Source organism: Eulemur rufifrons, chromosome 3 (assembly GCF_041146395.1).
Source record: "Eulemur rufifrons isolate Redbay chromosome 3, OSU_ERuf_1, whole genome shotgun sequence".
Taxonomy (NCBI): domain Eukaryota; kingdom Metazoa; phylum Chordata; class Mammalia; order Primates; family Lemuridae; genus Eulemur; species Eulemur rufifrons.
Genome location: NC_090985.1, coordinates 94,358,775 through 94,374,172, shown reverse-complemented (window position 1 = coordinate 94,374,172; position 15,398 = coordinate 94,358,775). Strand labels below are relative to the sequence as shown.

Below are 15,398 nucleotides of genomic sequence, written 5' to 3'. Positions count from 1 at the left end.
ATAAGCCATTTTGTTAAGGACTCTGTGGTATTCCTTGGCAACTAGAATTACTCTTAGGTAACCTGTGGCTCAATTTCATTGTAATGGGATGCTGCATCTACTTTATAAATTGAATGTAAAGACCACATAAGACCATATACGTTCTTCGAACACTACCCGGCACATACTAAGCTCTTAAGAGCGGAGAGTTGTCCTGTTTTGGTATTAGGATACAGCTGTTACTTTCGTACAGTCACACACATAACCTTCAAAACCCAACAGACATTAACTCAGGCGGACAGAGAGTAATACAAGTCAAACAAAAACATTTCTAACAGAAAAATTGCGCAGCAGTTGTGAAGGGGTAGTGGGAGGGATACTTCTGAGCCTGTGGTGCGAGGGTACAGCGAGGGGAGAGCGACAGCTGGACAGCAGTGGTGGAGAGGGAAGGCTGGGCGACAACTGCCCAAAGGGGGAGCACGAGTTCTCCAGACCTCTTTGTATAGCAGGCGATGGGAACCAAGCGACCAAGAGCAGAGAACACATTCGGCTCTTGGGCACAAACTGTCGGGGGTGCGGAGAAGGTGATGACCATAACCTTGGGGGAGCAGTGCCACTCGGGGGCAGCGCACCGTGGGGACAACAGGCAGCACGCTCTGCCCTACAGTCCCGGACCCCAAGAGTAGCAGGAAGGACCCCCACACCCCACCCACATTTCCCCCGTCGTACCCCACCGGCCCGTTACCATGGGGACGGGATCACCTGACCCGGCGCGCGCGCCTGCGCGGGCGGAAGGCGGGGGCGGTGTCGTGACGCGCCTCGCGGGCGGTCCTCAGGCGCGCGCCGCTGCGCTTCCCTCGGGCCTCAGGAGTCGGTGCCGGAGACCGGAGGAGGCAGCGGCGAGCGGGTCCCTGTGGTCTAGGTGAGTGGTCTACGGGGGAAGGACGGACGCCCGTGCCGGGTCCGGGCGCGGGTCAGAGGTGTGGGGTCCCCGGGCCGCTTAACGGAGAGCGTCCGGGTCCGCAGCGGTTTTTGGGAGGCGGCGGCGACGGCCTCTTCTCCGGGGGTTCGCGCCTCTCCGTGTGTTCCGCTGGGCCGCGGGGGCAGTTTGCGGGGGCGGCGCGCCCTGCCTGCCCGCGACCCCGCCGGCTCTGGGGTCCCGTCCCGTCCGGGCTGGGGCAGGGCAGGGTGGGGGCGGGCAGAGCCCTGAGGCCGGGCCCGGGAGACGCCGGCAGCCCCCGCGTAGCTCTGGGACTCTTCCTCAGACCGGTCTCCGTCGATCCTTGTTGTTCCTCTTCGATAAGATCTTGAGCCGGGGAGCAAAGAAAGAGCCTCTGGCCGCGGTTCTTCCCCGCTCTCCGCATTTCTTGGGCTGTACTTAATCACCGTCCTTGTTGGCTTAATCCGGAGCGTCCTGGCTTTGGAAAGGGGAAGGAGGTGTTTGTTCAGTGGGCGAAGCCTTGACTTTTTTGAAAGGGGGTGCGGGAGAGGTTGTTCGCTCTGTGCTTATTTCTGGAGAAGTCGGAGCTAAGGGCAGACCGTTTCCAGTAGGGTGTGTTCACGAGGAAATGCCCCTTGAGGGCTGGTGACTCAGAGCTTTCATTTCAGGATTTCCTTGTATTAATGGGAAAGTGAAGGCAGATGGGATTATTGAATCACAGAGTCTTCTAATGTGCCCATTTTTGAAGAGTTTCTAAGATTATCTAATCTGTGTATATTAGCCACACACACATCCACTGTTATTTTTTTCCATTAAGTACATTACTTAGAAAGCATACTCGTTTTACTAAACTCTGAGCATCTGCTTGTTTCAAAGGTAAAACAATTGACTAAAAAGAGAAAGTTATATTGAAAAACTGCTGCAGGACTTGTAAATTAGATTGGTTTTTAAATGTGTATGTGATTAGTTTAAACTCAAATTTGTCCAGTCTTTTCATTTTCTCATTTGAGGTTGAGGAAGAACAGTAAAAAATGTATTTTTTTTATCTTCTCTGTTACCAGCTTAGTTCTATAAACTTTTGTGCGTTAAATAATACAGAAATATCTTAGATCCAGTGGTTTGTGGCACAGAATAAAAGTAAGCAAGTAGAGTGACTTTTAAAAGGTTTGGTAGGCACTACATTATAATCTAAATTTAACATTGGCAAATTCGTTTTTATCTGTGTTTTGGGCATTAAAACATAAAAATCATGAACAAAAGGTGAAGAATTTGCTAATGGTAAATGTACTGTTTAAATCTTAAAGTGAGCGTGACACAACCATTATTTTTCCGATTTTTGCCAAATTTGGATTCTTTTTTTAGGTAGTAAATGCCAAGAGATTCTTTAAAAAATCCCCCAGACAACTTTAAGATACTTCATACATTGAGTAATAGTTATGTTGGCATTTATTAATTTCTTTCCAAATGCTGCCAACATTTTTTTGTAAATTTTTTTAGTTTTTGAGTAGATAAGCAGTCACATGGCTCAAAATTTAAACAGTAAAAAAAGGATACAGTATAAAGTCTTTATTCTACAACCTCCAGCCAAGTATATTCCCTTCTGGTAGGCAGCCAAATCTCTCGTTTCTTAGGTATCCATCCGGGTATATTTTATATCTACACAGGCAAATGTACAAATACATCCCTCCATCCTTTTAACACAAATGTTAGCATACTTTATACACTGCTCTACATTGTTCTTTTGTTTTTCCAGTTAGTGATAATATTTTGAAGCTCTTTCAATATCAGTATAAATGGAACTTTCTCCTTTGTTTCCAGTCTTTTGCTGTTACGGTCAGTGCTGCCGTGAATACGTTTTTACACATATTGCTTCCTCCGTGCAAGTATATTTTTAGCAGGATTGGAGGGTATCTGAATGTTTAATTTTGGTAGATACTGCAAATTCACTCTCCATGAAAATTATTCTAGTTTACACTCCTGCTAGTAACCTATGAATGTTTCTCAAAGCTTTGCTATCAGAGTGTTGTCAAACTTTGGATTTTGGCCAGTTCAGTAGGTAAGAAAGGGAATCCTGTTGGTAAGAAGAAATTATTCTACTTAGAATGGACTTCATACGGACATATTTCTGGCTGATCTTCAGAGCCCCTGGATATTTATTAAAAAGAAGAGTTCCTGAGTTCTTCTACGAAATCTGTGTCAGCCTGGGAAGCTATTTTTAACTAGGAAGCCCCAGGTAATTCAGATCTCATGATTAGCCAAGTTTGAGAAACATTGTTCTGGAATACTCTTTAGGACTTTATCAAATTATATTCCTCAACACCATATATGAACTATGTGGAATGCTTACCATCCAGGTCTAATGGACACTTTTTATTTTTATTTTTTATATTTTTAAGGTCATTTTATGAATAATTTGCAGAAGTGAAAATAAGGAGATAATAAAATACAACTTTACTAGAAATTTTAATAACAGTTTTAACAAAAGAAACCCAAATTATTATTCTAGATTTTCCTGGTTTTGAAGGTATATATAACTGAAATGGACATCTTTGAATTCAGGTATTGCTCATCAACTGTCATGCGGTATATTTTTGTATTTTCATCATCCCAAGATACTTTTTAGTAGCTCAGATTCAAACAAGCAAATAAACATTATTTTAACTTAAACAGTTACAAATCATTTTTAAGGAAGGCCATTTATAGTGGGTGGTTTGAGAAGGGATGAGGTCAGTAACTCATCAGAAAATGATAAGTATTGCCATTCCAGATGATATTATTTGGAAAACTTTTTTTTTTTTTTTTTTTTTTTGAGACAGAGTCTCACTCTGTTGCCCAGGCTAGAGTGAGTGCCGTGGCGTCAGCCTAGCTCACAGCAACCTCAAACTCCTGAGCTCAAGCGATCCTCCTGTCTCAGCCTCCCGAGTAGCTGGGACTACAGGCATGCGCCACCATGCCCGGCTAATTTTTTCTATATATATTTTTAGCTGTCCATATAATTTCTTTCTATTTTTAGTAGAGGTGGGGTCTCGCTCTTGCTCAGGCTGGTCTCGAACTCCTGAGCTCAAACGATCCGCCCACCTCGGCCTCCCAGAGTGCTAGGATTACAGGCGTGAGCCACCGCGCCCGGCCTATTTGGAAAACTTTTAACATTGGGTTTCTTACTTCATTAATCAGTGTTTTGCAGCCAGAAAGCAAATTAACTGTAATAGATGTTACAAAATATCACACATAGTATTTGAGTTGTGAAGGCCTTTGGCGTGTGCACATATTTAAAGACTCCAAAGATGTTACCCTGATACTGCTCTGAGGGGGTTGAGGGACAAATGGGAAACTTAATACTGAGGCAGAGTAGATTTTTTTTTTTTTTTTTTTTTGGTCTTTTGATATTCTGGAAAAGTCCTGAAATTACCCCAACCCCTGAGAAATCTCTTAATAGAAACTAATTTGGGGATTATTTTTTAAGGTTTGAGGATACACTGGGTTCAGGGGCCTTTTATAAGGCATGAAGAGAGTCAAGGAAGTTGCAAAGAGTGTAGAGTGCTGCAAACCTGGTTAAACCGGTAGGTAGAGAACATCATTTTTTTCTCAGGGAATTAGGCCAATGATAAAGGCAGTTATGGTCAGAAAGGTAGTTATCAAACTCTGGCAGAGTAGTTGTGGGTGTTATATCTTCTTATTGATTCTTCAGTTGGCAGGAAAGCCTAGAAACATAATTCTGCAGTTTAATTGTTACAATAATAGTGTTAGATAAGAGTTGTAAGTGAGTTAAAATGAGAATTCTTACACTGATGTAATAGTCATTTCCAGAATCCTCTTAAGTCTCATTACTGGTCATTGTGAAATTCCAGTCATAATTGGAAGGGTTTTCTAAGGGTAGCTTTGTGGTTCTTTAAAATGGGCTAAGTGTTTCTGACACTTAGCATTAGGTCAGAGATTTAAATATAATATATGTGACCTAACAGAGCCTTTTGGAAAAATGCAGACATTTATTATTCTTCTGGAAGGCTTTTTACATTGTTAGGTTCAAAATTACAGACTTGCCCTAAGAATATTCTGATCTTTTCGATAAGTGTTTAATGATATCTTATTTGCTGTTATATTTAACAAACATTTGACATCTTTGAGGTTAAAATGTGCTGTATAAATAAGAAACTGAATGGGACCTGCCCTCAAGTAATGGAGGTAAACATAAACTAGCTATAATATAAGGCAAAGTGAAACTGTTGAATTGAGAGGAGCAAATAATATCAGACTGAGGTCATCAAAGGCACCCTCATTGAAGAAGTGGCACTTGAGCTAGGCCTTAAGACTGACTAGGAATTTGTTAAGTGGAAAAGTCTTTGAAAGACATTCCAGGAAGAGAAAACCTTTTGCAAAGATACGGAGGAGGCACAAAAGCACATGACCTGGTGGCAAATAATGAGTAGTTGTACCTACAGCATTTTAATGCTTGGAAAGAAATTGGATGAAATTGGGTCAAGAAGATCATTGAGGCATGTTTTGTGATTTAGAAAAATGGTGAAAGTTAAGGTCAACACACTTAATGCAAACCTAGAACTAGATTTTTACAAAAGTGAAATTAGGGTGTTATTTCTTATCTTAAAAATTTCTGGAAGTCCATTTGGGGGTGGGGGATGTAGATAACCACTCATTAAGTTCACCCAGTTCATTTTTCATGAGGACAGTGGGATTAATAGCTAGTGACAAAACCAAAACTAGAATTAGTGCCAGACAGCTGGGTAACACTCTTCCCAGAGCATTTTAGTTGTTGATATTGCAACTTGCTTTACATTTTGTTTATTATATGTCTTATGCATTTTGTTTATATTGATGAAATGGTTGAAAGCTTAAATAAGGTAAAAATTTGTGTTTAAAGGAAGAGCTGCTAAGAAATTGATCCTTTGCCAAGAAGATAATCAACTTTGATCTCCTGGATTAATATAATTAAGTCATATTTGATTGTGCTTTCTCAAGAATTTGCATTTTATTCACAAACCTTGCTCCTATTTTTCCCTTAAGAACTGTACGAGGCCATTTCTGTTAATCACTGTACTGGAGGTTACAGTGAGAGAAATTAGGCAAGAATAAGAAAGAAAAGGCGGATGATGTCAATAAGAAAATGCAATACGAAGTGCAGACCTTCCTTCTTCCTACAGAGATACTAATTCGACAACAATAAACGCACCAATTGCCTTTGTGAGGAGTCTAGAATCTAGTTAAGAGGCTCCTGCACCCTAGGTCAGCACTAAACCAGCTGCATTGAAGCTTGTAAGAAAATTTATGCCACTTGCTCACCCTGGCTTAGCATGCCATGAGTGGGAGGAAAGTCCAAACTCCTGGCTTCTCCCTGGGGAGGGAAAGAGAAAACTGAATTTTTCATAGGTCTGCCTAAGGGACTGGTTTCTATTGTGCCTGAATATAAGCAATGACAAGAAAGGGTACCAGGTTGGGGTCCATTGAAAACAAAGTTAACAGTGACTTTAGACTACCACACATTCACCATACTCCCCTTGGCTCAGCATGGAACCAAGTGAAAGAATGGAAAAGATTTCCATGCAAATGGTAACCGAGAGAGCAGGAGTGGCTATACTTATATTAGACAAAATAGACTTTAAGTCAAAAACTGTCTTGAGAGACAAAGAAGGACATCATATAATGATAAAAGGGTCAATTCATGTGGAAGAAATAACAATCATAGATATATTTGCACCCAACATCAGATCACTGAAATATATGAAGGAAATACTGACAGAACTAAAGGGAGAAATAGCAACATAATCATAGGAGGTTTCAATATCACATTTTCCATAATAGAACATTCAGGTAGATTGTAATATAAGGAAACAGGACTCGAACAATACTGTAGACCATATGGACCTAAGGACATATGCAAAACATTTAAGCCAGCACAGCTGAATACACTTTGTTCTCAAGTGCACACAGAACATACATTCTCGTGGATAGATCACTTGTTAGGTCACACAACAAGTCTTAACAAATTTAGGAATATTGGAGTCATATCAGGTATCTTTTTTCAACCACAAGGAAATGAAACTAGACATCAATAGCAGTGGAAAACTGGAAAATTCACAAATATTTGGAAATTAAATAGCATGCTCTTAAATACTTGTTTTGGTCAGAAAATAAATTAAAAGGAAAATTTAAAAATATCTTGAGACAAATGAAAACAAAAACTCAATACACCAAAACTTAGGGAAAGTAGCGAGAGCTGTTGTAAGAAGAAAGTTTATAGTGGTAAGCACCTCCATCAAAAAAGAAGAAAGATCTCAAGCTAACTTTATATAATTCCTTGAGTAACAATCAAGAAGAAGGGCAAATTAAGAACAAAGTTAGCAGAAGGAATGAATTAATAAAGATTAGATTTGAAGTAAACAAAATAGTAAAAAAACAAAATTAAGAGTTAGGGTTTTTTTTAAATTAAGATCAACAAAATTGACAAACTTTAGACTAAAAACAAAAGAGAAGACTCAAAATCAGGAAAGGAGGAGACATTCTAACTGATGCTACAGAAATGAAAACAAGACTAGTATGAACAGTTATACACTGAAAAATTGGGTAACCTAGAAGTGGTGGATAAATTCTTAGAAACATACCAGCTGCCAAAACTGAATCATGAAGTATAAAATCTGAATGGACCTGTAGTTATACAGTAGTAAGAAGATTGAATCTTTATTCAAAATCCTCCCAACAAAGAAAAACTCAGAACCAAATGGCTTCACTGGAAAAACCTACCAAACTTTCAAAGAATTGTCACCAGTCCTTCTCAAACGCTTTCAAAAAATTAGAACAATTCCAAAACTAATTTTATGAGGCCAGCATTACCCTGATACCAAAGGCAAACAAACCGTAAGAAAAAAAAAAGCTACAGATCAATATCTCTGATGATCACAGATACAAAAATCCTCCACAAAATATTAGCAAACCAAATTCAACAGCACATTAAAAGGACCCTTTACACTGGGGGCTTATCCGAAAGAATTGAAAACAGGATCTTGAAGGAAATCCTTTTGTGTGTTATAATATAAATGAACCTTAAGGACATTATGCTAAGTGACATAGTCCAGTGACAGATGGGTAAATCTCACATGATTACACTTAGATGAGATATCTAAAGTAGTCAAATCAGGAGAAGCAGAAAGTAAAATAGTGATTGCCCGCGACTGTGGGGAGGAGAAATAGGGAGTTGTTCAGTATGTGTAGAGTTTCAGTCATCCAAGATGAAAACATTATAGAACTCTGTCATATACAATATGCATATAGTTTATCAATACTATACTCTTAAAAATTTGTCTAAAGGGTGGATTTCATGTTTATATATATGTGAGAGTGTGTGTATGTGTGTACAACTACATTAAAAAAAAAAAAACTAAAAGGCACCCAGAGTGGAAAGGAAAAGTAATGTTAACTCTATTTCCAAACTACTTTATCCTATATATAGAACTTACTAATGAACCCACCAAAAAAAACTGTTAGAAATAATAACAAGTTCAGCAAGGTTCAGGGATACAAGGTTAGTGTACAAACTCAAATGTATTTTTATGCCCTAGTATTGAACAATCTGAAAATTAAGAAAACAAATGAATCATAAAGCATAAATAGGAAGCAGTTTAACAAAGGAAGTGTAAGACTTGAAAACAAAAACAAAAATCATTGGAAGAACCTAAAGAAGAACTAAATAAATGAAAAGACATCTCACATTCATGGCTGTAAGACTTCTACGAATGCAGTGAAATCCTATGAAACTTCCATCTGCTTTTTTCTCCTTATTTTGCAGAAATGGATATACTGATCCTAAAATTCATATTGAATTACAGGGACCCAGAATAGCCAAAACACCCTTGAAAAAGAAGAACAAAGTGGGAGAATTCACTTCCTGATTTCAAAACTTACTGCAAATGTACAGCAGTCAAGACTGTGTGGTATTATTAGTATAAGGATAGACATATAGATCCATGGAATATAATTGAGATTCCAGAAATAAATCCATACATTGATGATCAGTTGATTTTTAACAAGGGTGTCAAGATAATTCAATATGGAAAAAAATATACTTTTCAAAAGGTGGTGCTAGGACAACATGATTTTCACATGGAACAAAATGAAGTGGGATCCTACCTCATACCATATACAAAAATTAACATTAAATAGATCAAAGACGTAAATGTAAGAGTTAAAGATATGAAATTCTTAGAAGAAAGCATCTAAAGCATAAGCAACCAAGAAGAAATATAGATTTAACTTTATCAAAATTAAAAACTTTGTGCTGCAGAGGGTACTGTAAAAAAAGGAAAAAGACAATCTCCAGAATAAAAAAGTATTTGTAAATCATATTTGATCAGGATCTATGCTATGGTCTGTTTGTGCCCCCAATTCATGTGTTGAATCCTATAATCACCAAGGGGATGGTATTAGAAGGTGGGCCTTTGGAGCCTTTAGGATTAGTGCCCTTGTAAAGAGACTTCAGAGAACTGCCTTGTCTCTTCACCATGTGAGGACACAGAGAAAAGGTGCCATATATGGCACAGGAAATGGGCCCTCACCAGGGTGCCTAATCTATGGGTTCCTTGTTGTTGGACTTCCCAGCATCTAGAACCATGAGAAATGAATCTCTGTTGTTTGTAAGGTACCCAGTCAATGATAATTTGTTTTTGCAGCCCAAATGAACTAAGAATCTTATTTCTAGAGTATAAGCAGAACTTTTAACCACTTAACAAAAAGAACAATCCAGTTAAAAAATGGGCAATGGATTTGAATAGACATTTCTTTATAGATAGAAGATATATTGAAGTATATATTAATAGTAAGTTATGCAAATCGCCTGTAAGCACACGAAAAGATGCTCAACACCATCAGTCACTAGGAAAATGCAAATCAAAGCTACAGTGGGATGCTGCTTCACACCCACTAGCATGGTTGTAATCAGAACTACAGCCAATAATAGTGTTGCTGAGGATAGAGAGAAATTGGAACCCTGATATGGTGGTACTGGTGGAAATACAAAATGGTACAGTCACTTTGGAACCAGTTTGACAGTTCCTCAAAAGTTAAAGGTTACCATATGACCCAGCAATTACACTCTTAGCTGTATTTCAAGAGAATTAAATGGTCTATATTTATGCAAAAACTTATATTAATCTGTATATTATTTGCTAATGCAAATCCTCATTAGCATTTTAACTGTATTATTTGTAATAGCTAAAAAGTTCAGCTAACCCAAATGTCATCAGCTGAAGAATGCATAAATATACTGTGGTATATACATACAATGGGATAATATTCAGCGATCAAAATGTAGTACTAATACATGCTCCAACATGGATGAACCCTGAAAATATTATGGTATATGAAAGAAGCCAGACATAGAAGGCCACATATTATATGATTGTACATTAAATGTTCAGAATAGGTAAATCCAGAGGCAGGAAGTGTTAGGTGCAGTTGCCTTGAGCTGGAGGGAGGATGGAACAGAGAAGAATGAGGTTTCTTTTTGGGAAGATGGAAATATTCTAAGATTAGATGGCATTAGAAGTGATCATATAAGTCTGTGAATATACTGAAAACATTTAATTTTATAGTTTAAAAGAGTGAATTTTATAGTGTGTGAATAGTAATTTTTAAGCAAAGAACTATCATAACACTGTACAACCAGGAGGCAGAAATTACACAGTGATTTTAACGATGAAAGTTTAATATAAACAATTACTAGCTGTAACATGATTGAAGAAATGGAGATTGGCTAGTAAGAAGTAAAAAGAATGTGAAAGAATATGGTAAGAGCAGCGACTAATTTCAGGGCTGACACAGAGTGCCATGGGAAGAGGCTGCCCTCTTCCTGTGGTTGAGATCTAGGCCTTATTGGAGAGGGGGCAGTGGATGGTGGAAAAGTAAGTTGCCAAGACTATGCTGGTGGAACTGACTGGAAATTCTCCCACTGATGTGCTGAACCTTGGAATTTACTATAAAGCTACATGAAAGGTGTTTGGGAAAGCTGCTTGTGGGGAGATCCTTGCTTGTGGCCTGATGCAAAGCTGCTCAGCAGAGTGCTGGAGTGGGCTGCTGGGTGCTGGAGAAGCTGCTTCCTGCAGGACACAAGATGCTGGAGAAGCAGGTGCTATGGGAACACATCGGAACCAGGAAGAGAAAAACCCCTTCCTCTTCCAGTGTACCTCCAGCTGCCTCTACTGACAAGGCTGAACATCATGCCAGCTGCAGCAGAGCAATATTGAAAGGGCTCAGCTCTATTTTGGGAGAGGGAGCAACAAGAGGTAGATTGCTCAAGAACCAGCTGGCTCAAGAGTCTTACGTTAAACCCTGTACCAGCTTAGCATATATTCTATTTTGCTGGGTTGAGTGGAAGTGCCAGGTGTTCATCTCAAAGTAGTACAATCTATAGTAACTAAAAAATATTGAATAATATAGAAGTCTTTAAAATGAGAAGTAAAAATTTCCCTTTTATTCCTCATTCTTTCACCTTTAATGAAGATAAAACTATTGTTAACAGTTTGTATATTTTATATACACACGTATGTATATATATTTTTCTTAGTGATAGAGGGTTTGTGTATTGATACTGCATATGATCTGCTTTTAAGGTTTTGTTGTTAGAAGGAAATGTGTCTGCAGTGCCTAAGAGCACTGTACTAAGGGTAGTTTCCTTACCCTGTCTTTGTTGCCAAGCACTCGTGTAAGCTAGGAATAAGTCATACAACTGTTCTATTTGATTTTCTAAACTTGTGAAATGAAGGGATTTTTACTTGAAAGTTAAAATCTGTGATGGGTATAGTTCAATAGTAGAAGTAGGAGGGGAAGAGGTAGTTTGCCATCTCTTAAATACAAGTTAATATGTATGGCCTAGATGTTTCTTTTTTTTTTAAATGTGTTTTGCAATATTAATGTTTCTTATTATGTTAAACAGTTGTACATTTCTATGTGTATGTTGCTGGCTATGTATACTATTTAAATTTCAATGACATTTGAATAATATAACTTTTTTTTTTCTCTTTAGAAAAACCCTGCAAAAATGTCCCTCTATCCATCTCTTGAAGACTTGAAGGTAGACAAAGTAATTCAGGTATGTTTAAATACTTTAAAAAAGTACACTGTAACATAAATTCTACTTATAGGTGAAGTAAAGCATGAAACTAAATACAGGTATATGTGTTCATTTTTGTGCTTAATAAACCTTTTCTACAGTTTTATTAATTGCACACAAAAGTTATGAAAAACTTATCCATTCTTTTTCATTTCACTGTGAACTATAATAGGCCTGGGATATTATTTCTTTAAAATTTGACTTAAACTCTTTAAAGGTGGCTTGATTTTCTGATTAAAATTTAAATTACATACAACATATTTAAGTTGATAAAATATACTCCAACCTTTTAGATAGTGATAGTTTTGTGTAAAATTGGTAATTTTTTCTTATGACCTGCCTTTAAAATAATTTTGTGCCTCTACTTTGAAGTTAAAAATTATATAAATGGTGGAGTACATGCTACTTTTAGAAGAGTAGTAGTGTAAAAGCACAAGGAAAGTGTAGTGATTTCTTTCCTTTTAGAGGTGAGCAGCAGGCATTTCACTTGTTTACTCTTTAAATGACCATGTTAGAGATTATAGTATTTCTGATTTCATTGAGTTAAAAATTTTTATAGTCCTTCATATAAGTATTAGCTTTGAAGACAAATGCTTCTGTTTAAGAAGGTGTGAGATTGGGATCAATTTGACTGTTCTGGAAATTTTTAGTGATCTTCTCAACAGGAGATTTTTTAAAGAGATAGGATCTTGCTCTGTTTCCTGAGCTGGAGTGCAGTGGCATGATTGTAGCTCACTGCAACCTTAAATCCCTGGGCTCAAGCTGTCTTCCCACTTTAGCTTCCTGAGTAGCTGGGACTACAGGCATGCACCACCATGCCTGGCTAATTTTTAAATTTTTTTTTGTAGAGAAAATAAATAGCCTGGCTATATTGTCCAGGCTGGTCTTGAACTCTTGGTGTCAAGCAGTCCTTCCACCTCCGCCTCCCAAAGTGCTGGGATTACAGGTGTGAACCATTGCACCTGGCCTGTAACTGGAGATAATTTATAGGGTATAATGAACCCATCTGTTTGCAGTTTGCTTTCAACTTGATCTCTTATAAGCTCAGAAACTCTGCAGCTGCTGTTTATTCTTTTAATTTGACAAGATATCCAAAACTCATTGTCCTAAAAATCATTTTACTTGAGGCCCTGACCTCAGTTTACCCTAATTTCTTTTTTTTTTTTTTTGAGACAGAGTCTCACTCTGTTGCCCAGGCTAGAGTGAGTGCCGTGGCGTCAGCCTAGCTCACAGCAACCTCAAACTCCTGGGCTTAAGCGATCCTACTGCCTCAGCCTCCCGAGTAGCTGGGACTACAGGCATGCGCCACCATGCCCGGCTAATTTTTTCTATATATATTTTAGTTGTCCATATAGTTTCTTTCTATTTTTAGTAGAGACGGGGTCTCGCTCTTGTTCAGGCTGGTCTTGAACTCCTGACCTCGAGCGATCCACCCGCCTCGGCCTCCCAGAGTGCTAGGATTACAGGCGTGAGCCACCGCGCCCGGCCCCTAATTTCTTAATAAGTGATTAATGAGCAGAAAAAGTTTATTACAGACTTGTAAGAAGTCTTAAGCAGCCTTAAGAATACAGGTGTTTTACACAAAATATTGGCCTTACTGGGGTGAAAGGAAAAAGTAGAGCAATACTGGTAACATACATGTGGCTGGGGTATTAACCTTGTGGCAGTGGATGGGCAAATTATTATATAGAGGGAATCATGAACAACGTGGACTATTTTCCATTGTAGATCCGGTATGGACATGAAAGTGTGGTTTATAAAATCTTTGAAATCTAAAGTTCGGCTGCCAAGGCTTTGATGCCTCAAAGTTTTAAGTGGCCTGTTCAGTCATTTTGAAATGTTCTATCACTTCTTTCTTCAATATTGTCAGTGTTTTTCTCATGTGATTTTTATTTCCACAAAGTTCATATGAACAAGTGCTCTTTCTTTTTAAAAAGCTTTTATCTGAAATATTTAGCTTCCCAGAATAACCATTAAGCCATTAATATGACATCAGTATGTTAACTGATAAGAATTTGCAGACAGATCTGAAAGAATCTATTGTTTTTTATCTTTTGTTAGCCTTTTATGGAATTAAATTAACCATAGTTAGCTTTGAGCAGAAGCTTTTGATTTTGAAAACAACAGAAGAGTTGATAGTGACAAATGTTGGATTGAAAAATAAAGAGGGCTACAATCTACATCAGGCTGACCTCTTTAAGGAGAAGCAAATTACATGGATATTTCCATTAAAGGACCTTTTATGTTCAGAGCAGAAGATAGAGTTAGAGCATTGAGTAAAGAAGGGGAAACGTTTTTTCCCCTCCCCACTGGATTTAACACATTGCCACACTAGAAAAATATTTTTTCCTTGGGTCCATGGTGTTTTATTACAAAAAGAATAAAAACTTCAAAAACAAAATGATCCTCTCTAATTTATAATAAAAAATTTGTTATTTTTTATTGTTCTCTATGTGTGAGTTATGTGCAACTTAAAAAATAGTTCTCACAACTCCCCAGGTGACGAGACATGTGAGTTACATATGCTTCACGAGGCCCTGGGCTCAAAACTAGCATGAGTTAAATACAACTAACATGGCAGTTAATGTGTTAAAAATATTCCCAATTGACATTAAATTCTTGGACTTTTTTTTTTTTTTTTTGCTTCATTTTCTAAGGTGAATCTCACTTGTTTGTTTTTATCCTTGTGATTCCCATAAAAGGTGTCAGGGAAGGAGGTAGTGCTCATTTTCTCATTTGCTAGCCTTTTGCACTACAGCAAAGCTAAATTTTACAGCAGTGAATTTTTTGTAAACTATTCGACAATGGCCAATAGGCTATGGCTTTCAGTATCATATAAACCTTTCTGTCTATTCCAAATCCTAACAGGAGCCTCCACTTATACAAATTAAGCTTTTAAGAAACAATGATATACAGAATCAGAGCTTATCATTTTCCTAATATTGGGAGCAGAATTTGACAGAAGTGACTCCACAAAATATGTTTCTCCACATGCTTTCTGTAAATGGCAGAAGCAACACGCCCTGGCAGTAACCAGTGTTCCTTGGGGCACTACCCCCGCCTCCCCCCTTTTTTTAATAGTTTCAGATTTCTAAGTAAGTTTGAAATAATTAGCTACATTTAATGGCATATAGTACTTAAACCCTTATTGTCACTTCCTTCTTTAGTTTTATTTTTACTACAAATTGCATAATTAAATTTATATAACTTTGTGGAGAGCTTTCTATATATATGTTCTTCAGCATTCCTTGGATAAGAACAATAGCAATGAAAGAATAAGAAATAATAGCTACTATAAAAGATATATTTTAAATTAATAAGCTATGTTTTAGAGCAGTTTTAGATTCACAAGAAAATTGAGCAGAA

The 15,398-nt window shown here is 37.8% G+C and overlaps 1 protein-coding gene across 4 annotated transcripts in view; it reads left to right on the top strand.

The window, feature by feature from the left end:
• The first annotated feature begins 826 nt into the window (after positions 1 to 826).
• Positions 827 to 15,398, top strand: part of SDCBP (syndecan binding protein) — a 31,903-nt gene continuing 17,331 nt past the window's right edge. For 3 of the 4 annotated variants that reach the window (XM_069466483.1, XM_069466481.1, XM_069466480.1), the window contains exons 1-2: positions 827 to 901; positions 11,946 to 12,011. In XM_069466483.1, the coding sequence (XP_069322584.1) occupies positions 11,961 to 12,011 (51 nt within the window). In that variant the 5' untranslated portion in view covers positions 827 to 901; positions 11,946 to 11,960. The remainder of the gene's footprint in view (positions 902 to 11,945; positions 12,012 to 15,398) is intronic. The other variant, XM_069466482.1, reaches the window with a different exon arrangement.